At 41.9% G+C, this 26118-nt stretch overlaps 2 protein-coding genes across 2 annotated transcripts in view; one reads left to right on the top strand and one right to left on the bottom strand.

Moving 5' to 3' along the window:
- The window catches only part of B3gnt5 (UDP-GlcNAc:betaGal beta-1,3-N-acetylglucosaminyltransferase 5), a 43820-nt gene extending 30394 nt beyond the window's left edge, over positions 1-13426 (top strand). Inside the window, exons 4-5 of the transcript XR_007211060.1 lie at positions 7998-8002; positions 13414-13426. The gene's annotated coding sequence lies outside the window, so the exon portion shown is untranslated. The remainder of the gene's footprint in view (positions 1-7997; positions 8003-13413) is intronic.
- Positions 1-26118, bottom strand: part of Mcf2l2 (MCF.2 cell line derived transforming sequence-like 2) — a 241384-nt gene that overhangs the window by 130557 nt on the left and 84709 nt on the right. The window contains exons 11-14 of the mRNA XM_048347033.1: positions 19584-19775; positions 15848-16039; positions 12722-12899; positions 6031-6122 (exon numbers count right to left, since the gene is read on the bottom strand). Of these exons, the coding sequence (XP_048202990.1) occupies positions 6031-6122; positions 12722-12899; positions 15848-16039; positions 19584-19775 (654 nt within the window). The remainder of the gene's footprint in view (positions 1-6030; positions 6123-12721; positions 12900-15847; positions 16040-19583; positions 19776-26118) is intronic.

The following is a 26118-nucleotide window of genomic DNA, read 5'->3' as shown; positions in this document are numbered from 1 at the left end:
AACTTTCTCTCCAAGTAGGGTACAGGGAAGAACTGCAAGAAAGAAAAGGAAGAGAAAGCTCTGTGTTCAGTCAGCTTTCCATGACCGCCACCCAATACCTAGACAATCGGCTTCCATACAGAGGAGCCAGAGCTCCATGCCTGTGGTCCAAGCAGTTGGCAGGCTAAGGCAGGAGGATTGCACATTCAAAGCTAGTCTCATTAGAGAGTGAGGCTCAAAAGAAGAAAACAAGAAAAAGAAAGGTGATTTGGCTCAGTGTTCAGAGATTTCAAGCCACGGTCGTATGACCCCGTTGGCTCTGGGGTTGTACCAAGGCAGCATGTTGTGATTCAAGTTAGGGAGCACACAGTGGAAAAAGCTGCTCTTGTCACAGCAGCCAGGAAGCAAAAAGAAAGAAAGGAGCAAGGAACCCTATATCCCTTTCAAGGATAAGCCCCACCTCCTGAAGGGTCTGCCACCTCCCAGTAGGCCTCAGGCCGGTAGCCAAACCTTTGGTAGGAGGGCTTTGGGGAAATATTTAAGATCTAAATCCTAGCACTCCAGACCTTGTCACATGTAGCCCCAGTCCAGGATGGTTTGTGAGATGCAGAAAACATCAGCCTCAGTAATGTCCAGCTCTGGGGAAAGAGGGATCTCTCTCTGTCCATCTCTCTCTCTTTCCCTCTCCTTCCCTTTTGCTTTCTCATTCTCTCTCTCCTCTCTTCACTGACTGGGTTGTAAAATTGTGATCTGGAGAACAGGAAGAACTCTGAAAAGGCAGGAACCACTTCAAGAGCCTAGTTTTATCCTGGTAGCTGATTCCTGGCTGGTGTTCCCCACTAGCTCCATCTCGTTGGCCCTTAGGAGCCCTTCTTTTCCTGCTTTTTTCAAACACCGCTCCTCAAAGATTGCTTGGAAAACTGGAAAGTCCATCCCTGTTGTATGGGGGGAGTGAGAAGCTATTGGCGGCACTGCTGCCAACTCGCTCATTCCTGCTCATTTAGACCCCCACCCTCCCCAGTCTCCATCAGCTGCAGCGGGTGGGGCGTTCTGGGCTGGGCCGGGAAGGAAGTCTTCAGGGCTTTTTACAACAGGAAGCCCACAGAGTGCAGGTCAGGCTTGAGGAACAGCCCAAAGTGGTCCTGAGGTTTTGTGGAAAATGGAAAGTGACCAGAGTAGGGTAAAACAATGAGCTTTAAGTACAAATATTGCCTATTTTACATTTTTCCACAGCTTTTCTGTATCTAAGATCTTTTTTTTTAAGTTTTTATTATAAAACGGATGTACAGAGAGGTTACAGTTCTGTATCTAAGATCTTATATTGCCCAACTAATATTACTAATCATTAGTTGAGTTTTCTTACTGGTTTAATTGGTTTCTTATAGATTGAGCTAACACTCAATGCTATTTAAAATGTTTTATGCAGCAAATACCTTCTTTAAAAACTGATGATTGTCAGGCATTAGGGCTCACACCTGTTCTCCCAATTACATGGAAGGCTGAGAAAGGGTGGAACATGATTTGAGGCCAACCTGGGCAGAAAACTTCATGAGACCCTTTCTTAACCCATCGTTGGGTATTGTAGTATGAGCCTATCTTCCTATGTTATGTGAGAGGCTGAATTGGGAGGACCATGGTTCTAGGCCAGCCTGGGCAGAAAAGTCCATGAGATTCTGTCTCATAGACAGAAGCTAGACACAGTGGTGCACTTCTTCCCAGCAATGAGAAGAAGCCTAAGATAGGTGGACCTGGTTACAGAGTATGATCTTCCTATTGCATGCCCTGAGAATCTGTGGTAGAGCCTGGGAATTGTACTGGCAAGCCTCTCAGAGTTGCTGTGTACAGAAAACCCCAAGAATCTTCCTTCAGGGAACATTTCTGCAGGCTTGGTTGGGGGCTGGCCCAGAATTTAATGGAGTCACTGACATTCCTGTTAGTTCTGACACCAACTAGACTTCTGATATCACAGGAGGGATGCACTGACCTGGGCTGACAGTTCATAGAGTTCTTTTGTTGAGAACAGAAAGATTTAATATAAACATTTGATTCTCAAAGCATTGAGAAGAAAGGGAACTGTAGGTGATGTTTAATCTGTTATTTAGCAAAAAAAAAGTATATATATTAGAATTCCATTTAAGTCCCAGATCTGACTTTACTTCAGTTTCTTTTTATCTTTTATCAGAACATTCTGTCTGCAGACTCTTAAATGAGGAACTACATTTCATTAACAACCTGTCATGTGCTAGGTGCTTTCCATGTGTTTCTCATTTAAATACCTACATAGGAAATGATTAGCATCTGTTATTTGTTTCCATTTAATAGAATAGGAAACGTGGGGTTTGAGAGATCAAACAAACTGCTGGCCAGACAGATTAAGTGAAAAATTAAGTTAGGGAGATTTTGAAAAACTATGTTTTGAACCCCAGGTCCACTAATGACTAGTTGTATGGCCCTTGGAGAAACTTCTCAGTCTCCTCAGCCCACAGGTATTGAGGACTAGACAGGAAATCAGACCCCTTGGAACCCAGAGAAATATCTGGCACTTGGTAAAGGTGAGCAACAATTGCTCACCAAATATATACATATAGAAAATATATATCATAATATATGTCACATATAATATGCAACTACATATACAATGCAATACATAACAATATGATGCATATTTTATATAATATGTGCAAGATAACATATAACATGATATATACTAATATAATATACTAATATACTAATATAATATACTAATATACTAATATAATATACTAATATAATATAATATATGACATATATCATATAATTATAGACAATTAATGTATACAATTATTGTATCATATATGTCATTATATAATATATAGCATACCCTATATTATATATACTATAATATTTCTCCTGAAATTAGAGAACCTATATGCTTGGAAGCCTAGGAAGGCTTCTGCTACTTTAAACCATTAAATGGATGCCCAGGAACTCTGTCTTCTGGATGTATTTCAGGGAAAAAGGAGTTTCCCTTTGTTAACCTCTGGCTTCCTTCTGGCTTTTGAAGAGGAAGGGACAGCTGCTCTGTGAGTCAGACTTCCAGCTTCCAGTTGTGACGTGAAGACTAGGAAATAGACACATCACTGTTGCCAGAAACCACAGTGTGTCTCTTCCATCCCCAGGGTTTGCTGAATGAGTGGAGTACATGGCAGCACAGCTTCCAAATGGCTAAAGGACAGCGTTAGCTACTCTGTCTACTGTGGCTAGCAAGTTCCTGAGAAGGGGCATGGCAAGGATCATCCCCCAGAAGAGAGGCTGTGCCACCCCAGCAGTTCAGTTGCCAGCAGTAACTCCATGAGCAAGCAGGAGTGGTTTGATTCATAGCTGTTTTATCTCTGAGTAGCTACTCTTCAGGGCAACAGGGAGCATTGATCACAATGTTATGACTCAACAGTATGCTGGCTGTGAATCCATTTCAGCTTTTAAAAGTCCAGGCCCAAGTCTAAAATGGTAACAGAACTACCACCCACAGTCAAAAGCATGCTCTGTTCATTTTGGTCATCTGTCCTGAACTGGGCACCAAACACAAGCAGCAAAGATGGTTCTTGATGTCAATCAACTGCCTTGCTCCCCTTCCCCCTTCTTTTTATAACTAGGCTCACACAGATGTTTTGCCCTAAACACTTCTCCTTTCCTGCCTTACTGCTTTTGTTACTTGTGGGTGTGTGCATGTGCACCTGTGTGCCAGCACCAGGGTTTGAACTTAGGGCCCAACCACTCACTGTCTTAGCTTTCACTCAAGGCTAGCACTTCACTTGAGCCAGAGCCCCACTTCTGGCTTTTTAGTGGTTAATTGGAGATAAGAGTCTCATGGACTTTCTTGCCTGGGCTGGCTTTGAACCATGATCTTCAAATTGCAGCCTCCTAAGTAGCAAGGATTACAGATGTAGTTATATTTACCACCCAGTTTATAAAACACTAGATGTATTTGTTGACTTCTCAATATATTTGTATGTAATCTACTCTCCATCATCCTGGTTTCTAACATACATAAAATTATGAGGAAAGCTCTTCATCAGTTATACAAGTGCACAGTAAGAAAATAAGCTCCACAGAAGTACATAAGTGCCTAGGGTGTTGGTGATCTTCCTGCTGACTGAGGCTCTCCTCCCATAGCAGCAGAGGCTGAGATCAGAGGGAAACAAGTGGCAGAGCAGGAAAAAGAACCCAAAAGCTCAGTGTTCAGAGCTTTTTGCATTCTACCCAGTGCTTTCTAAGCCTACAGGCCTCTGATTCTGTCCTCACCTATGCTCCTCCTGTACTGTCCGTTTCTTTCTCTTACAACCAATACAATAGTAGATTTTGTACGTGTAATTACTCTGATATTTTGTTTGACTTGGGATCCTTTTACAGAGAACCTCCATGTGCTTAAAAGTTCTGTGACATCTTTAGAAAGAGTGGAACCGTTAAATGTGTTCCCTAAAGATACATAGGCAAAGTCAGTTACAGAGACAACATGAGCCTGATTCACACCAGAAATCCACAGCAATATGAATTCAGGGGCCAAATCTGGGAGGATGACCACAATCAGATGCTTTCAATGCTACATAATGATTCCATGGACTTCATGGGTATCATCAAATAAAGTCTCATTATGTTTATCCATCTCAAAAATTTTATATTAATTTTTTAATGGTTGGACAAAATAGTAGGAAGGCTGGGCATGGTGGCACATATCTGCAATCTCAGCACTAGAGAACATGACACAGGAGCATCAGGAGTGTAAGGCCAGCTTGGGCTACATAGTGAGAGCCTATCTCAAACACAAACACACACACACAGTCATAAATTACAAATTGTTTATTGAAAAGATGCATGATGTAATTCCTCCAACCATGTGGGATTTGGAAACAGCAAAGGCAACTTTCTAATTTGCCAAAAATTCAGAAGTATCACCCAGAAATTTGCAAAAGAATATACATTTTTCTCTCTAAGAAGTCTGCTAGGAACTTTAGTTCCCAACCTGTTCTTGCCTCTATGAAGAAAAGCCTACGATTTGCTATCTGCCTGACTTCCTATTATAAGTGGAGTTCCCACGGGGTCCTGCATTCAATTCACAAGGTTTGGTGAAGGATCCAGATTGTTGCTGACATTCCTCTGAGTTCTTGGCCTACTTACATCGACCACTCAGCCAGTTTGTTGTTTAATTTTTAGTGAACTAGGGGAAAGGAAAACTTTTGGGGGTTTTGCTGTTCAGCAACATTTATTCACAATTCATTTTATTTGGGTTTTGAAACAGTCCTTGAGGCTCACAACTGTCTCAAAAAGTAGCTGAGGTCTAAGCCAGTGGATCACACCAATAATCTAGTTACTCAGAAGGTTTAGATCAGAGAATCGAGGATCAAACCCAACAGGAGCACGAAAGTCTGTGAAACTCTTACCTCCAATTAACCATCAGAAAGTCTGAAGAAGAGGTGTGGCTCCATGTGTGGCTGACTTTTATTAAGTCATTATGTAGAGTCACATGAGGTTGCAAAGAAACATGTGAGGAAGCCCCAGGACACCCCCCGTACCCCTGCTACCCCCACACAACTCTGATGAAATATCAAAACCAAGAAACTGACATTCGTACAATCCATAGGATCTCTCAGAGTTCACTGGTTATTCAGGCAAGTATGTGTACGTGTGTGTGTGCACATGGTTTAGCTTTACTCACCTTTCGTGTTCTTTTTCTACACAAGCCACATTCCTTCTACCCATTTGAAATCTGAACTTAGTGTATAGGAATGAATAAGATCACTTTTCCCTCAGTAAGAGAGGATCTACCAATAATTATATACCAGATGAAGCAATATTCATTTCCAGTTTCAATTAAGAAATACAAGAAGGAAAGGAAAACAGCCCTACAAACCCCAACTCAGGGTGGTGGTGGGGGCACTAGTTTGTGCCCTGTGCCTTCTGGCTACATCTTCTGGAGGTGAGGAGAGGCATAATGGGGATGCAATTATGGATCTATTGATAGTCATAACAGCAATCTTCTCTCCTGACAACAGTAAAAGAAAGGTGATTTTTTACCTTGCCTTCAAATTTAGTCTCATTCTCTTCCTTTTCCAGGGAATCCAAATCCATCTCCACATGAGGCTCCTCTGTTGTTCTCTGAGGAGGAGCTGGACGGAAGAGAAAAAGATGACATTAATTTGGTCTTTGAGCTTCTAAATGATAATGCTGAGCACTTTGCTGACCTGGATGAGTCCCTGGGCCACACTGATGCAGCTGACTAACAAAATGTCACTGAGCTCAGTAACTTGCGATTGCTGTGTGTGTGTGTGAGTGTGTGTGTGTGTGTGCGCGCGCGCGCGTGAGCGCCAGTCCTGGTTCTTGAATTCGGGGCCTGAGTACTGTCCCTTAGCCTTTTGGCTCAAGGCTGGCACTCTATCACTTGAGTCACAGCTTTACTTTGTGTGTGTGTGTGTGGTTCATCAGAGATGAAGAGTTTCACAGACTTTCCTACCTAGCCTAGCTTCAAATAGCAAACCTCCAGTCTCAGCCTCCTGAGCTAGGATTACAGGCATGAGCCAGTCACTGGCACCTAGCTCACTTGGAGTCTTGAAGCAGGTAGAAGCAGCTTGTGCTTGTATGCTCTCACAGGTGTTACACTGAAATCGGTAGAGGCTATAGTGTGGTCTGTTCCAAATTACAGGATGACTGGGGATAGCCCTTTGGGCTCTTCCCTCTCAGGATGCCCTCTGGAAAATCAGTGATTATAGGCATGATAACTAAACACTAAAATGCACACATTGCATCTGGTGACACCCATGACAGAGAAGCATTTGCTTTTGCCCCTGGAAGCAAAAGTGAAGAAGAGGCAAGGCCTTGGAAGCCAGTCTGGCAGCATTCATCTGGCCCATCAGTGTGAAGACACTCACCATCAGCATGACCTTTGTACCTTAGCTCCTTCAGCTATAAAGTAGGGAATCACGAGCAAGCCATCTGTATAGGGAACTTAGTGTGTTAATATGCATAAAGTATGTAGATGTGTATGAAGTATGAACTTACATTTTAGCTATTGTTATAGTCAAATAGTATTAAAAAAAATTTCTTGTTGGGAGCCAGTGGCTCACGCCTGTAATCCTAGCTACTCAAGAGGTCGAGATCTGAGGACTGAGGTTCCAAGCCAGCCAGGGCAGACAAGTCTCGTTGAGATTCTTATTTCCAATTACCACTAGAAAACTGGAAGTGAAGCTGTGGCTCAAAGTGTGCTCAAAGTCTTGAGCAAAAAGAACCCAGGTATAGCACCTAGGGCCTGAATTCAAGCCCCACAACCAACAACACCAACAACAAAAAGTTTCTTGTCAGTCTTCATGAGCAGTCAGGCCAGTAATCCTACCTACTTGGGAAGTTGAGATCTGAGGCTGATGGTTCAAAGCTAGCCTCAGGCTGGTCTCGAAGACTCTTATCTCCAACTAACCACCAAAAAGCTGGAAGTGGAGCTGTGGCTCTAGTGGCAGAATGTCAGTGTTGAGTGAAAAAGCTAAAGGGCCAGAGCCTTGGTCCTGAGTTCCAGCCCTAGCACCTGGGAACACCCCCCCACAAAACCCTTCACATGTCTTATAAATGTCTGAGATGTTAAGTATAGTACCAAAGGACCAAAGGTACCCAGCTGACAGAAGGTATAGCAGGGATATAAGTTCTCATCTAGGCTCCTCTGACTACTTTCTTTGCACTATCAAATACCATTATTTACGTTGGCATACATTCCGTTACTAAGGAATCAGACAAACGTGTTTTGAAATCCTGTTAGTGATTTGCATGAATGCGTACTCAGTGGTTACCTGCTATAAACAAAAGTGTAGGATTGTTTGACAAAGTGAGCTAGTTGCCTATCCAACATCAATGACAGCCTGTTCAGACAATAACAAAGACTTGTTGAAGCTGGAAAGGAGCTTTATCTATTATGAATCTTGTGTTTACAAAGCTGATAAAAGCAACCTATCTTTTTATTTGCTTGTGACAAACATATGTGCCTTGAAACACTGAAAGAGGCCAAGTGATAGGATTAAATAGAGTTTAGCTTGAGGAGAGATGGACAGTCAGGATAACCAAGTCCTGTTTCCAACCATCCAGAATGGAGTTCCCTTGTGTGTGCATGCATGCCTGTGATGTGGACTTGGAGATAGAGCTGAGTGTGCATATGTGTGTTTGCATAGAAAAATTCAGAAAAAGAAATAAATTAAATGCTTATCAAAGTTCTTTTAAAATGTTGATCTATGCTGGAAGATAGAACCATAGGTTATGCCAAAAAGTCTTCAAAAGTCCTCATAATTTGTAGATAAACACTAAGGAATGTATTGCTAGTAGATCTCCCAACAAGAATACCAACAGGGGCTGGGAATATGGCCTAGTGGCAAGAGTGCTTGCCTCATATACATGAAGCCCTGGGTTCGATTCCCCAGCACCACATATATAGAAAACGGCCAGAAGTGGCACTGTGGCGCAATCTGCAGAGTGCTAGCCTTGAGCAAAAAGAAGCCAAGGACAGTGCTCAGGCCCTGAGTCCAAGGCCCAGGACTGGCAAAAAAAAAAAAAAAGAATACCAACAGAAGGTTCTTATCCTGAAGAAAAATATTAAAGATGGTAATTCAGAACCACAACAGCAACAAAAAAGAGGAATACTGGAAACAGTGAGGAAGAGAGCAAATATAAATAACAAAAGACATGTGAATAATTATGCTTTTTTCATCCTTTCTCTTAATTGAAAGATACATGATTATCTAAAAATCATAATACCATGGCTGAGGATATAGCTCTGTGGTAGTGTGTTTGCCTATCATGAAAAGGGCTCTAGATTCTATCCCCAGCACCAAGTCAATCAATCACAGCAAGAATTTTTAACATATATAGATGTAATATTTATGATAAGACTAGCCTAGAGGATGGAGGGAGCATAAGAAACTATGCTTTTACAAACTTACTGTATTTTATATGAAGTGGTAAGATACTAATTTAATATAATAAATTAGAGCCGGATGCCAGTGGCTCACTCATGTCCTAGCTACACAGGAGGCTGAGATCTGAGGATCATGGTTTGAAGCCAGCCCAGGCAGAAAAGTCTGTGAGACTTTTATCTCCAATAAACTACTTAGAAAAGGTTAAAAGTGGTAGTGTGGCTCAAGTGGTAGAGTGCTAGCTTTGAGCACAAACATGCTCAGGGACAGCGCCCAGGCCCTGAGTCTCTCCCCCCGCCCATATACTTATATATATATTTATATATATATTTATATTAAATTAAATATATTATATTAAATATATATTATATATTTATATATAATATGTATATTAAATATATATATTATATTAAATATATATATTTATATATATATATTTAAACCCAATAATTTACAAATAAGTAGACTAAGCCGTGTAATTAAAAGGAAGATGTCAACTGGGTGCCAGTGGCTCACATCTGTAATTCTAGCTACTCAGGAGACTGAGATCTGAGGATTGTGGTTCAAAGCTAGCATAGGCAGGAAAGTCCCTAAGACTCTAATCTCCAAGTAATCACAAGAAAACTGGAAGTAGCACTGTCACTCAAAGTGGTACAGTTCTAGCCTTGAGCAAAAGAGCTGAGTAACAGTGCCAGGCCCTGAGTTCAAGCCCCATGACGGGAAAAAAAAAAGCATTAAGAAGTAATTCATAATGATATGATCTTCCCAGAAGAACATTGCAAATAAGAAGGCAGAAGAGTGGAAAAAAGAGAAGCATGCAAACATTAAGCTTAAGAAAGACAAATGACTGCTATATTTCAAGCAGACAAAACACTGTAGGAGAGAATAAATGACATTTCATAATTTAAAAATTAGTATAATTTATGGTCCTCCTTCCCAATAATATATTCCAATTTTTAGAAGGAAGCTTTGATAAGGCTATATAATATATGTAGGAGTCATAAAATTATAAATATGTATGTGTGCTTAGTAACAGAACTTTATAACATATGATGTGACAAATAACAAGTACATCATGCCAAGGGCAGATTATCCCAAGAATGTATAGTTGCTTTAGTGTTTGAAAATTAACCATTATAATACATCATATTACTAGTGAATAATATGGCAAAAACCAATGTGATCATCTTTGCATATGTGTCAAAAAAGAACATCTAAAACTTCAGTAATCCAGGGGATAGGTGGTGTTGGGTTGAAAGGAGTAATATTCCTCAGGATGGCTTGTACTCATAAACCGACATGTTGACTTGTAACCCCTTTGTACAACTACTTAAAAAATATAATTAAATACATAATATAATTATTAAATAAAAATTCAGTGATCATGACAAAAAGTAAAAGAGTTGAGCTCCAGTGGCTCATACCTGTAATTTTAGCAACTCAGGAGGCATGATTCAAAATCAGCCTGAGCAGAACAGTTCATGAGGCTCTTATCTCCAATTAACTAGCCAAAAAAAAAAAAAAGTAGAGGTATGACTCAAGTAGTAGAGTCCCAGCTTCAAGGGGAATAAAACCACATGAGAGCTCAAGATGCTGAGTTCAAGCCCCAGTACCAGCATTAAATAAATAAATAACAAAGACCCTCTTTAAAAAAACTAGGAATTGGGGCTGGGGATATAGCCTAGTGGCAAGAGTGCCTGCCTCAGATACACGAGGCCCTAGGTTCGATTCCCCAGCACCACATATACAGAAAACGGCCAGAAGCGGCGCTGTGGCTCAAGTGGCAGAGTGCTAGCCTTGAGCGGGAAGAAGCCAGGGACAGTGCTCAGGCCCTGAGTCCAAGGCCCAGGACTGGCCAAAAAAAAAAACAAAAACAAAAAACTAGGAATTAAAAGGGAAGTCCTGAAGCTGATCAAAGTTATCCAACTCAGAGCCACCTTTATAGTTAATGTTTTCATCTAACAGTGATTGGGGAAAGACAAGAATTCTATTCAGCCTTGCACATTAGAATGGTCTTGGCCTTTACAGTAAGACGGGGAAAATAAGGATTGAAACAAAAGTTATGAAATTATCTCCATTCTCAGATGACATGATTGTACTTCTGTACCTAAATATGTTATCAGTTACATAGAATAAATTATTATTAGCTATATACAGTAAATTCCACTAACTATAAGGTTTTAAAAAAATCATGAAATGCCCAATACCAGCTATATTGTTGCTAGGAAAAATTAAAGATGACTCAGATAAATGGAGAATTCTATCATTTTCATAAGTTGAAATACTCAGTAGTGGTCAAATAACAGTTGTCTCCAAATTGATCCACATATTCAATCCAGTAACAATCACAATTCCTCTCAGAAATTGAAACATGAGTCTAAATTTTATATAGACACGAACATGACTTAAAGTAGTCTTGAAGAAGAATAAAGTTGGAATTGTAAGGTCCCTGGAGGGCTCCATGTAGATGTCCCCATCCTGTTTAAGTTTCTGTCCAGTACCTGTGTTACCTAGGTTACTGGCACACCTGGGGGCAGTCACTACCCTCTTCTCTAAGGTCATATCCTGGACCTGCTTCCCTGCCCCCTGCCCTAGATAAGGCATAGCCCTGGGGTGATAGTCTCTCTCTAGCATGCTTGTGAGTCTTGGTCTTGGCTGCAGGCCAGCAGTTCAACAAAATAAAGTTCCCTCTTCTGCCTGAATATGAGTGGCATTCTCCTTGGTCGATGGCCTACTTTAATAACTCTTACAGGAATACTTAAATTACCTGATCTTAAGGCTTACTAGTCAACTAAAATAATAAAGATCAACTGGGGTGTGTGTAAAGGCTTATTTACTTTTTAATACAAATTATTAATATTATTTCCAGATGATGACTGAGAAGCTAAGTTTAAAAATGGCGCCAGGTGCCACAACAGTAATGGAACTTTGCATTTTTCTGGGGTTTTGTTTTTTATCTTTTTTCTTTTCTTTTTATTAATGGAGTGTGCTGGATGTCTAATTTCATTCAGATGACTGCAGAACTGGAAAAGCTGTTGCTGCTATTGATGCATAACACTGCTATTATTGATATATATATATATATATCCATACATAATTTAAATTTTTGGAAACTTTAGCTGTGCTGTCACTATATCCCAGTTTACTGTTTGGAGTTGGTGTTGCAGAGAAATTAATAGCTATATTAGTCTAGAAATGTTAAGCTCATTTTTTTCCATTTGTACAGGGGTAAATATACTGTGTTAAATATGTAAGGCCTTATCTATGTGGGTTTGTTTACAGAAACTAATGACAAAAATGATGATGATTATCAAGATGATTATTATTTTGTGTTTGCCAGTACTGGGGATTGAACTCAATGTCTCACTCTTGTATAGCTTTTTTGCTCAAAGCTATCACTCCACTTCTGGTGTTTTTAGTAATTGATTGAAGATAAGAGTATTTCCTGTCCCTGCTGGCTTTAAAACAGGATCCTTAGATCTTAGCCTGCTGAGTAGCTAAGGATTATAAGTGTGGGCCATTAATATCCTGTTAACTTTTGATCTTTTTGAAAAACCAACTATACCACTCGGCTGTTAGTGGAGCCTTTAAAGGCCCTTAGTGCTAATATTATTTGTGCATTTGCATTATTCTTTTACTAGATTTCAAGTTTCTCCTTGCATCTGGGAAAGCCTTTAATGTCTTCACAAAGCCATATCTGTAGTTTGTTTTAAATCGTAACTGTCAAAAAGATTATTTATCTTAGACAACCACAATCCCAACCCTCAGGGGTGAGTATAAAACACATAAGCCACACAGCTTTCTTCTCCCAAATAACCTACCCAATATAGAGGGCATGTTGTTTTTTGGTGATACCCATTTTGGGGAGGACTCAGGATGGGGGGCCACAGGCTGGACTGGACGGGTCTGTTTGGCTGCCAGTTTCATCAGGCTCACTTGTCTCTTATGAAATATTTCCTGCACATCACTCAACTTCTGCAGGACTTTCTGGGCTTTGGCCTGTGGAAACAAAAGCAAATCTTGATGAACAGGTCTCAGTACTATATCTGAACACATAATCATTCATTCTTTCCCTCCCATCTTCCTTCTTCGCTCCATTCCCTACCTCCTCTGGACATCTTTCTGCAAGTCACTGCACGTGTTGCTAGGCTCCAAAGTTGTACCTCACAGAGTCGGTGCCTCCCACTTGAGACCTTTGGGGGCCAAGACCAAGTCTTTTTCACTACTGTATTTTCTTATGTGGGCAACATTTCCTGGCATGAGGTTGTACTTGGTAAATATTTGTTGGCTGGATAAATGTTCATGAAGCTATATCCATTTGTGGGAGGAAAAGATGCCACAGGCCACAGATGAAGGACATTAGGCAATGTACAAACCAGGAACATTTCAAATTTAGAAAGTTACCCTGAATAAAGGCCCTAGTAGGAGGAAGAGTTTAAGGGCTCTTAGGAGAAAGAGGTGCTAAAATCTGAGGCTGGATCAAGTATACCACAAAGCATCTGTAATACAAAAGATACACATTTAAGTGTTCTGTGTGACCCCTGCATACTACCTCACTATGTAAGTTGTGAAAACCATGTACAAAAGACTGTCAGGGGCAAGAAAGAGCTCCTGAGGTAGGAGCTCAAGAAAACTCTATGCCAGAGGCTCAGGAAAACAAAGAAGCCCTGGAAGTCTGTGAGTTACCCCAAGGTCTACATTGAGGAGAATGGGTTTTTCCCAGATTCTCTCTACAAGGACATCCCTTAGCACTGCTGCACCGGAAGTGGGAAGCCTTTTCTTGGAAACACTAACTCTAATGTCATAGTCTCCTATTCCTCCTCCTCCTCCTCTTCCTCCTCCTCTCCCTCCTTCTCCTTCTCCTCTTTCTCCATCTCTTTCTTCTCCTCCTCCTCTTCCTCCTTCTTCTCAGAGCCTCACATTCTAACTTGGCTTTCTCATTTAAGGTTAGCACCCTACCACTTGAGCCATACCTCCACTCTGGCTTTTTGTGCCGATTAATTGCAGATAATGAAGCAGGATAACTTAAGGAAACTGGGGCCTGGTGAAGACAACCCAGAAATACAGCATTTAGAAACACAGAAATGCCATCTTTGCTTCAAAGAGAGACAACAGGATGCATTTTTTCCTGAGGGATGAATTCCATACCCCAAGAGTTAAGACTTGTCTGACAGGATGTATGCTTTCCTGAGAAAAATGCTTCCCCAAACTTAAGCCACTGTGTCCAAAAATGCAGATAGTAGGGCACCTCCTTACCTCAAGGATAAGGATCTGTTTTATGGCAAGATGCATTCTTACCTGGAAACTCAGAAAGTAACACTAGGTATGATTAGAGCAAAGACAAAGCACCTATCTTCACATAACTTTGAAGCCAATCCCCCTGCCTTCACCATATAAATACACCATCAGCCCAAGGAGCTGTGTGTCTCTTCTTTTGAGAGCACCCACACTCTGTTAGTATGTGCCCCTGCTCTTTTGTGTGTGTTTGTCTGCTTTTTGTCTGTTTGTCTGCTTGCCTGCTTGTTTACTTAATAAAGCTCTGCTAAGTTTTCTTACCATTGTGACTTGTCCAGAAGTTCTTATTCTGCCATTGAAGTCAAGGACCCTAAGTGAAGAGTTCCTACATTTAAAGGGGTGCTTCACTAAACCTCACCTCTGTCCAGTGACAATAAGAGTCTCAGCCCAGGCTGACTTCAAACAGTGATCCTCAGATATCAGCTTCCTGAATCGTTATTTACAAGTGCAAGCCACCAGTGCCTGGCTTCTAACATCCATTTTCTGGATGATTTGAACAACCAAAGGAGAGAATTGGAAGAGAAGAGTTGGACTTCTATAAGCCACTCAAGGCACCAAAGATGACTAAAGCTCACAGTACAGGTTCAATAAACTCTCTGAGACTGATGTAGTATGTAAGAAAAGGAAATTCTTCTTTGGACCCTTGTCACTTTATAAGAACATTGCAGAGTCCTGAGAAAACAAGGGAGCTTCAGCTATAAATAATGACTGTAGTAGGAGGTTCTGTTAGCATTGATTTGGGGACCAAGGTCTGTGGGTTATCTGATTAGCCTCTAAATAAAGGAGGCAACTTGGGGGCAAACATCGGTGTTAACTCACCTTCAGAGCTGTCCTTTCTTTCTTTTTTTTTTTTCTCAAATTTTTATTATCAAACTGACGTACAGAGAGGTTACAGTATCATACGTTGGGCATTGGATACATTTCTTTTTGATTCACTTAAGACTCTTTGGAGGAACAGCTGAGTTTCAGCCAAGGCCACTGAGTAACTCTGACTCACTCTTTTTGGTGATTTAGAGTAAATTTGGCTTATTATAAAATTAAATGGGCATGTTCAGAAGCCTTCATGGCTGCCATCTTTCCTTTTAGGACATGTGCTCCATGACTCTGAACTGAGCATGCATGCCCATATTCATAGTCATCATCTTTGTTCTTGCATTACAGGCACACACCACTACACACAGTTGTCATCTTTTCTTTACAAATGTGTGCTCTATGATATTGAGCTGAGAATACTCAGAAATATGTATAAGATACAAATCACATTTTAAAGACTCAGAATTAAAAAAAACCAATATAGAGCATTGCTTAGGGTATTATCTCAATGGTTAAGTTCTTGCCTAGCATGGTGAGGACCTGTGTGTGTTCCATCCTCAGTAGAGAAAAGGAGAATGTGTATGATTCACCGGAGATGCTTTTAAGTATTTGAATGAAAAGGAATGGCTGAAGGTGATACTGAATTGCCCATGAAAGTCAGTTTCCCAAGACACTCAAGCTGGGAGAGCACCCAATCTGCTCAGTACTTCCTGCTCCTTATATCCAATGGGTACTGTTTTAGGCAACAGGTAAAGTCTGTCTATTCTCTCATCCCTTCTCCAACCAATATACCCAGAAACAAAATAAAACCAGCTTCAAAAGTAACCCAGAAACATTACCTTTACCTCCAGGGTGAGGATCGACTCAAACTGGTTATAAAATTCCTTGGGGGTGAGCAACTGGTACTGATTGGCAGTACCCAAGAATGTCTCAATGTCATGCAAAGCAACATCAACTCCCTCTCGAGACTGGCACTTGTCTACAGCTTGGGAAGCCAAGAGGTAGATTCCCGCTTCACACCACTGGCTGACCTTTGGAAAAGAAACATGGTTAACCTGACAACTCAGACCACCACCTTCTGTAGGAGGTCAGAACTTCTTGGGCTCCACAAGTGTACTGGAGAATGGGAGATTGCTAGAGTACAGCACAAAGTTTAGAGGTCTAAGCACTGTAAATAAAACCATGAAGTAGAAATACCCAAGCTAATTCTATATGTGTGCCCTTTTCTCAGGAAAAACTCACTCAGTAAATTAAATCGCCTAAGAATTGTGCCTCTTATCATATAAAATAATACTTATTGCAATGAACCTCAGGAAATGGAAACAAGAGGTATTTTTTCTGTTGTTGTTTTTCTTTTCTTTTTGTCTTGTTTTCTCATTTATCTGTCTTGTGTGGGTAAGGGGGCACAGAAATGGAGGGACAAAGGGTGAAAAAATGCAGCAGTGGTATTCACTAGACACTATATTGAAAATGAACTATACAACTTGTGGGTGAAGATAGGAGGGAAAAACTGGGAGAAAGCAAGGGAAGGGGTGACACTGTCTAAAAAGAAATGAATTCATTACCTGACTTATGTAACTGTAACCCCTCTACAACATTGGCTTTATAATAACAATAAGAAATAAAAACAAAACCATTCTTCTCTTCTTGACTGCTAATAATTGCCACATCTCCAGCAGTAGAGAGAGAAATATTTCTAGAGCTGGGCAACCATAGAGAAATGGAGTCAGTGGTTTTTCAGGCTTACCTACTAAGCCACATGCCTCCCAATTGGTTACAAGAGCACGAGATAGCTAATGAGGCATTTAGACCTGGTCCTAGCTGGCTTCCTGTGAGGGAACAAATGTCACCTTAACAAAGGCGCTCTTTCCACTTTGGAATTCCAGCTGATCCCCATTTGCATTTATTGGCTTTTGCTTTTCCTACAGAAGCATCTAAGGATGCAAAACTTTGTTACTTAGAGCAGCAATACTCAAATGTTGGGGATACTACAATGGGATCTGATATGGGATGTTTTCTTTGCTCTTTCCAACTCTCCTGGGATGCTCCAAACAAAAGACAGGAGCCCCTGTGCAGCCTGAATATTTGTACGAAAAGAAGCTTGAGCAAGTTCATCTGCATTTATATTTATCATGTGACCTGAAAGAGTAATATAAAACAATTCCATGGAAATATTTTTTAAATCACAAAGAAACTGTCCAAAGTGGTTATTTCTTTTTTTTTTTTTTTGGCCAGTCCTGGGCCTTGGACTCAGGGCCCTGGCTTCTTCCCGCTCAAGGCTAGCACTCTGCCACTTGAGCCACAGCGCCGCTTCTGGCCATTTTCTGTATATGTGGTGCTGGGGAATCGAACCTAGGGCCTCGTGTATCCGAGGCAGGCACTCTTGCCACTAGGCTATATCCCCAGCCCCAAAGTGGTTATTTCTAAGGGGGGAAATTACAGACAACTTAATTGTGTGTCTTTATTTTTTTTTCCTTGAGTTTATCAGCACTGAATGTGTATTCTACTTAAAATAAAAAGTTATAAAGATTTTTTTTTTTTGGCCAGTCCTGGGGCTTGGACTCTGGGCCTGAGCACTGTCCCTGGCTTCTTTTTATAAAGATGTTTTTAAACAAATGATTACCAACCACTTGGGATGGAAGGAAAGTCTTCTGACACTTTTGGATTTACCAAATAATACTGCATCACACTTTGATACATACTGTGAAAATTTTCTCTTTGCACATTACGCCTAGATCTGCAGACGCCATTAAGCAAAGCCCCAGTGGAGCAGAAATGGGGACAAATAGTGGCAGATGCAGCAGCCAGGTCAGCACCCAGAGCAGGCTGTGCATTGCCGCTTCTAAGCCACTTGTTTCTGGAACAACTGTATTTCATTGACATGAAAATCCTTTTGGCAGTGGAGTGATGTAAACAGCTCGGGTGGTGCCCAGCCACAGGACAGAAACAACTGTGGTATGTCATGTGCTGACTCATGGCCATCAGCCACAGGCTGCAACAGCTGACAGGGAAAGCTCCAGAAGTTACCACTTGTGTGTGCTACGAAGCCATTTACCCTTAGAGGTCAATGCTGAAAGGCAACAAGATCTGCACACCTGCTCCTGTAAGGCCCAGTGCTCACAGCCTTGCTGTTTTGCACAAGAAGCCTGACTTTACAATCTGGCTGTCCTGGCTTCAAATTTGGCTTTCATTATTCACCTAGATTTAGTCTCAGCAATCTCTTACCTGCCCCCCAACCCCCCAGGATTTCAGCCCTTTCTCCACCAGCACCACTGACAGAATTATTTGGGCACTTGACCAAAACACTGATTCTTGGGTATCATCTGATGGCTGTGAGACGGCACATCAATGAATCTGCAATTATCACCAGTTCACTAGGTGCTTCTCATGTACTCAGTCTGGAGACGCATCGACTTCATGATGCTGAGTACTGGTTGTACCTCTGTACAACAAGGACATTATACCTTCCTCAGAGGGTATCATGGGGACTAAATAAGTGACATGATTATGCTTTGGTGGGAACTGAGTTAAGTGTTCCATAATGATGGAGCATTGCAATGGTCATTATTCTGTATTACAGTCTCTGGTTTCTTTTTTTCTTTAAGTTGTAGGGTTTGAACTCTGGGCCTGGGTGCTGTCCCTGAGTTCTTCAGTTCAAGTAAAGTGCTCTATCACTTGAACCATGGCATCACTTCCGGTTTTCTGGTGGTTAAATGGAAGAGTTTCATGGACTTTCCTGCCCTGCCTGGCATTGAACCATGATCCTCAGATCTCAGCCTCCTGAATAGCTAGGATTATAGGCATGAGCCACCAGCACCCGCTTCTCTGGCTTCTTTATAAGAGAAACATTTTTCAAATGAATTACTTGACTCAGTATACCTAAAAGGGAATCTAGAAATTTCCCCATGGGGCCAGGCAAAAAACTTTGCTTCCACACCAATAGGAATGGACTTGATTAAGTGTGTGTGTGTGTGCGTGTGTGCATGTGGGTGCGCAATGCATGCACACACGTGTAATACTCGGACTAAGAGCCTTGCACTCTTGCACAGCTTCTTTCATTCAAAGCTGACACTCTACCACTTGAGCCATACCTCGAGTTCTGAATTTTGGGGGGTTAATTGGAGATAAGAGTCTCTTGGACTTGTCTGCCTGAGCCGGATTTGAGTAGCAACCCTCAGATCTCAGCCTCCTGAGCAGTTGGGGTTTATAGGTTTATAGGCTTGAGCCATGAGTGAGCACTTTTCCCACAGGAAGGACTTGATCCTTTGGCCATTGTATGAAGCAGGAAGGACAAATAGGACTTCACCTGTTTTACAGAATGTTTTGCAGACATATTCTTTTTTTTTTTTTTTGGCCAGTCCTGGGCCTTGGACTCAGGGCCTGAGCACTGTCCCTGGCTTCTTCCCGCTCAAGGCTAGCACTCCGCCACTTGAGCCACAGCGCCACTTCTGGCCGTTTTCTGTATATGTGGTGCTGGGGAATCGAACCTAGGGCCTCCTGTATCCGAGGCAGGCACTCTTGCCACTAGGCTATATCCCCAGCCCCTGCAGACATATTCTTGACTTTGTTGCTCACCTTGTCTAGTTGTCTATGCAACTCCAAGGACTTGCCTAAAATGTCTGATTTTTTCTTGTTTTCATTGATGAAGTCATCACAGAGGTGCCTGAGTTCCACACACCTGGGCCTGATGGCATCTCCTGTGGAATGGTGGCTTTGGGTAAGTTGGTCTCCAGTCAGTGCAAGCAGCTGGGCCGTCTCCAAGGGCTCCTGCAAAATGAATAGCCATAGCCAAGTGTGAGAGGCTTAGGCCAGAGCCAGGGCATCATGGGCTGTATTCTTGGAACCTGGAGAGGGGCTACCGAAACGCTGCTGACCTAGCTCTTAGCTGGGGAACTGAGAAACTCCCTGCTGACCCCAGGTTCCTAGAAAGTCTAGCCTAATCTAGCCTCACCCAGATCCTTTGAACAGTGATCACATAGAATGTAATATTAACAATCTAGGGATCTTATCTTTTATGAAGAAATGAAAGAATAATTGTGCAGATCGTTAAATGATTACCATTGAGATAAGACATGATGGCAGAAATCATGAAGAATTATCATACACATAGTAAGAGACTCCGAATTCCTCAAATTGACTAAAAGAATAAAAAAGGAAGGCACTAGGCTCTAAGAAGAATGGGGATAGACTGAGGTTGAGTAAGGGACTCTGAATTCTGCTACTGATTAAAAGGAAAAAGAAGAAAGACACTAGGCCCTGAGGAGAATGGGGGTCTTGATAGTGAAAATTGAAACACCTGGATCACATCCTTTGTTTCTATGGTCTTGAAGAATGAGTCTATGGACACAGAAAAGTCAAATGGCAAAATTTTATTGAAGAAAAAGATTAAACAGAGCTTCTTCTAGACAGAAGGGGTCTGGGGGGGTACTGTTTGGGGTGTCATTATGCAGGAGTTTATAAGATGTCTCTAGGAGAGAGCTATGTGACTCTCAAGATCATTGGACAGCAGCCCATATCAGTCCTCAGCCTCAAATCAGAGGCTCCCTGCAGCCTGCACCAGTTCTCCATGTGTTCTTTAGTCCCTATGATTGGGTGTTCCTCCCAGAGCACACCTCTGGGGTCCAGTCAGCCTGTTGTTCATGTGCAAGTCTTTCAGGGACCAAGACCTAATGTCCGGGGCTTGCGTGCATGTGTGATGGCTCAAGGCCATGGTCCAATGTCTAGGGGCCTGCACACAGGACAGCACAAGGCCTTCGTGAGGAATGAAGAGCCTCTATGGAGGGGGAGGAGGGGGTGTTGTCCCGATTTCTCAGCCAGGCTCTAGTTCTCTTTATAGTATCTGAGATGGCAGTGAGTGCTGGCTACAAAATAATCAGCCTGGCACAATTCACAATAGCCAAAATATGGAAACAACCCAGATGCCCCTCTACAGATGAATGGATCCAAAAAATATGGTACCTATACACAATGGAATACTACATAGCGATTAGGAATGGTGAAATATTGTTACTCGCAGGGAAATGGTCAGAACTTGAACAAATAATGTTGAGCGAGACAAGCCTAGAACACAGAAAACAAAGGGGCATGATCTCCCTGATATATGACTGTTAAGAAAGGGAGACGGAGAGACACTAGAGACCAGGTCTGTGAAACCAAAAACTGCTTGTCAAATAGTATTTCCCACAGGATTGGGGGAGCAACCCAACAGTATGTAACTAAAACCAAACAACTACTCAACATATAAAGGTCAAAAATTGACCTCTCAGTGGAATACAATAGCTCAAAAGCTATGTATGTACGTTCATATAAGACTATTGTTGACCTACTGTCTAATGTCGACATTACATTTAAAGCCCCAGGCAAATTTTCTTGGGCCTGGCCACGTGTCTACTGTATATGTTCTTGATACATTGTATATTGTATATATGTCTACCTGACCTAGAGAAGGGAAAGAAAAACAAGGCGTTAAGATATCACAAGAAATGTACACACTGCCCTACTATGTAACTGTACCCTTTTTGCACAACACCTTGTCAAAAATTTTGTGTTCAATTAATAAATAAATTAAATTTAAAAAAATAATCAGCCTGGGAGGACAGAGTTCTGGAGAACTTACATTCTTAAGTGGAATGGTAAGAGAAGGTCTTATTGAAAAGGTTCTTTCTAAGTCATGCTGTGAAGAGCTAACCAGTTAACTAGCAGGTATGAAGTTGCTTCCTTTAGAGAGGTCTGCGTGCAAGGTGGAACCATTGTTAGTATCCAGGGACCTAGATCTGGAGAGGGTTCCTACCATCCTTGACTAGAACAATTTCCGAGGGGCTGGAAGTACAGTTGGAGCAATAGTGCTTACCTAGCATGTACAACCCTCTGGCTTTTGATCCCCAACATAAAAAAGAAAAACAAAATCAAGCCAGGTGCCAGTGGCTCATGCCTATAATCCTAGCTATTCAGGAGGCTGAGATCTGAGGATTGCAGTTGGAAGCCAGCCTGCTTAGTAAAGGTCATGAGACTTAATTAACTAACAAAAGAGCTGGAAGTAGTATTGTGGCTCAAGTGATAGAAAGCTAGGCTTGAGCCAAAAAGCTCAGAGACTGCACTCGGGCCTTGAGTTTAAGAACTGGCACACATGTACATACATGTACACACACACACACACATTCAGCTACTGTACTAAAACGCCTTGTGCAAATATGATTTTTTGCTAACTGTCTAGTTTTCTTTGTGAGAATCTGAAATCGTGGTACATGCAGAGGCTACCTACATGACCAGCCTCAATAAAAACTCTGGGGCCTGAGTCTCTAATGAGCTTTCCTGATGGGAAACATTTGCAAGTGCTGTCCTAATGGTGAAAAGAAGTGTGTCCTTTGTGACCTCTAGGATCTGACTTTTAAAAACTTGTGTCTGAAATAGAAACAAGCATTTTTTCTCTTTGTTGCTGTTTTTTTTTTCTTTTCTTTTTGTCTTGTTTTTTCATTTATCTGTCTTTGGGAGGGTTAGGGGGCACAGAAACAGAGGGACAAAGAGTAAACAAATGCAGCAGGGATACTCACTAGTCACTATGTTGAAAATGAATTATACGACTTGTGGGTGGGTAATGGGAGAGAGAGAGAAGGGAAGGGGTGAAATTGTCTAAAAAGAAATGTACTGATTACCTGATTTATGTAACTGTAATCCCTCTGTGCATCAGCTTTATAATACCAATAAAAATTAAAAAAAAAATAAAAGTTTGTGTTTAGCTGGGCATGTCAACATATACCTGTAATCTAATTATTTGGGAGGCAGACACAGAAGGATCATGAATTTGAGACAAGCTCAGCAAAGCTAGCAAAACTTTATCTCAAACACAAAATACAAATCAAAGGGTTGGTGGTGTGGCTCAAGTGGTAGAGTGTTTGTTTAGCCTATGTGAGGCCCTAGATTCAATCCCTAGTACCACCGAAGCCTGTTTTCCTGTGGATTTGCTTCTATATGCTTTTCCCCATGCTAGATCAGAACTCTGAATATGACATACTGGATCCCATAAATCCTCCTGGCAAATCTTCATATTTGAGCATGACCTTTGGAACCCTCCACACAACAAGCCAAAAGACCTGAGTGAGGGACAAGTCATGTGGTCCTTGACTTGAGGTAAGTGTGTTTATCCAAGTCAGAGAAGCAGGATAAATGTGGTTGAAGCCAAGGGCACAGGCTAGAAAAGTAGAAAGTGTGATCCAAGAGAGGCGGGGCCAGGGCTGGGGCTGGGGAGGCCTTGTGGCAGCTGAATTACTTTAGCTTTGACTCATTGGGTACTCATGGGTTTTAAGGAGAGATGCTCATGGTTTTAAAGAATTGCTCTAATTACTATGTCAAGAATGCAGTAGGAGAGATGGCAGAACCCTTCCCAGATCTAAAAGGGCTACTGTAACAGCCTAGCCAAGAGATGTGGCTTCAGCCAGATGGAGAACCAAACTAGCTCCTGCCTCAGACCCCTTCTCGGAAGTGGGTTTCCTGGGTCACCCTAAGAGTGATCTTCTCTTCACAGGGCTTCCTTGACTTCTAGAAGGCCACACAAATCTACATACCTGCCTCTAGGCCCTATATTATGCTTTAATTTTCCAACAGCATTTATGTCTATATGAAAGTTGTGGGGGTTTTTTGTTTTGTTTTTGTTTTGTTATTGCCAGTCCTGGGCTTAAACTCAGGGCCTGAGCACTGTCCCTGGCTTCTTTTTGCTCAAGACTAGCACTCTGCCACTTGAGCCACAGTGCCACTTCTGGCCATTTTCGATATATGTGGTGCTGGGGAATTGAACCCAGGGCTTCATGTATATGAGTTAAGCACTCTTGCCACTAGGCCATATTCCCAGCCCTGTGGTTTTTTTTGTTGTTGTTGTTGTTGTTTTTTGTCGATTCTGATACTGGAGCTTGAACTAAGGGCCTGGGTGCTGTCTCTTAGCTTTTATACTTGAGGCTGGCATTTTACCACTTCTGGCTTTTTGCTAACTAGCTGGAAATAAGTTTCATGGAGTTTTCTGCTCAGCCTCACTTCGAACTCTTGAACCTCAGATCTCAGCCTCTAGAGTAACTAGGATTGCAGGTGTGAGCCACAATTGCCCTGATGAAAGTTATATCCTTGTTTACTTGGACATATGATTCCTCCCTCCTATACTCAGTACCACTAAAATACAAGCTTTATGAAAGCACTCACTAGGCATCCAAGAAATATTTGATCAACAGCACAAATAAACTAATGAACTGGCTGAGGCAGTCGTTTGTTTGATGGCCTTGTATGAGACAGTATTGACCTTTGAATCCACAGAGATCACCTCTACAATGCACTAGATTTCTGGGAACAGAGCACCCACATTCTTAGTGACCACACTGAGCACCCAATATACCATATCTAAACTGTCTTTCCTGTTTACAGTAATATTAACACTGGTGATGATGCATGGTAGTTACCTCATGCCTCTCCTATCTTGTACTGGTTTATGGTTTCAACAACTTCAAAACCTCTGACCTCTTGCCTCCGTCATTCACCAAGCTTTGCAGAGCTCATATCCTTCTTAACATCTTTGCAATTCTGACTCGTATCTACCACCACCTCATCATCCATGCCCAGGCCTCTGTGCTTTCTGCTGCTGCCTATATTTCCTTTATGCTTATGCTAGTGGTTGTTTGGGCTCAGTTCGACTGGATTATGGATGCCTAGGAAGTTGGGAAGGCATACTTTTGGATTTATCTTCAAGGGCCTATGCAAAATTAGTGTATAAGTCAGCAAGCAAAGAAGGGAACACCTTTCCCAAATGTAGGAATCATCATCCAGTAGACTGGAGGCCCTGGTTGAGAGGGAGCGGGAGGTGGGGGGGAGAAAGAGGAGAAAAAAGAAGGGACACACTAGCACTCTCGAGCATCCTTGACCCTGTACAGGTGCTTGGTTTTGTTGCTGCTGTTATCCAAGGAGATTAAATAATAGATTCTTCTACCTTTAACCAGCCTTGCACTAATGTTTCTCTATGGGGTTTAAGGCCTTCATCCTTGATGTAGAGCTGCATCAGGCACTTCTGTCTCTTGTTCTGAGGCTTCCACTTCTGCTTGCTTGCTTGTTGCTTCCTTCCTTCCTTTCATTTTCTTTTCCTTCCTTCCTTCCTTCCTTCCTTCCTTCCTTCCTTCCTTCCTTCCTTCCTTCTTTCCTTCTTTTATTATTTTTTTATTTGTGCTGGTACAGGAGCCTAAACTCAGGTCCTGGACAATGTCCCTTAGCATTTTCACTTAAGGCTGGCACTCTACCACTTGTGCCATAGCTCTACTTCAGTCTTTTTGGTAGTCAATTGGAGGTAAGTGTCACAGAAGCCAGGTGCCAGTGATCATACCTGTAATCCTAGCTACTCAGGAGGCTGAGAACTGAGTATCATGGTTCAAAGCCAGGTTGGGCAGGAAAGTCTGTGAGACTCTCTTATTTCCAATTAACCATAAAAAAAAAAAAGCTGGAAGTAGAGCTGTTGTTCAAGTACTGGAATGCTAGCCTTGAGCACAAAAGCTGAGAGATAGTGCCTAAGCCCTGAGTTCATGATGCTTTCATTGTTTGGCCTTAGTATCTCAGTCTTTAGCATACTACTCAAATATTTGAGACATCAGAGGAGAGGGGGGCAGAACGGTCCAAGTGGGACCTGAGGGAACCGTCATGGAGAGAACTTTGTGATTCTGCCTCTGGAGGATGGCTAGGAAATCACTATTATGGAAGTGAATAAATAAAATAATGGCCTCTGAGTACAGACCACCTACTACCTTCTAGGTACTCCCGAGGTCCCAACTATACATATAACTCATTTAACCTCCACAGTGACTGTATGCAGACTCAGAAGTTTTATAGAAGGTATTGTGTTTAGAAGGTCTAAGATACTCAACTAGGACCCCTCCGCTGGTGGATATTAGAGTTGAGACTTGAGTCTAGCTCTACCTGACTCTCAAACCTGTGTTCTTGTCATCTCCCAGTCCACTTGTGCTCCTCGTGTGTACTGTGATGATGGCTGCACAGCCAGGATTATGAACTCTTTCTGGTGTCTTCAAGGAACTTACTATAAAACTTCTGGATTGGCTGGGCCCTGGCTGTTCAGACCTGTAATCCCTGC

Source organism: Perognathus longimembris, chromosome 5 (assembly GCF_023159225.1).
Source record: "Perognathus longimembris pacificus isolate PPM17 chromosome 5, ASM2315922v1, whole genome shotgun sequence".
Taxonomy (NCBI): domain Eukaryota; kingdom Metazoa; phylum Chordata; class Mammalia; order Rodentia; family Heteromyidae; genus Perognathus; species Perognathus longimembris.
The sequence above is the reverse complement of the archived record's forward strand: the minus strand, read 5'-3'. Positions and strand labels throughout refer to the sequence as shown.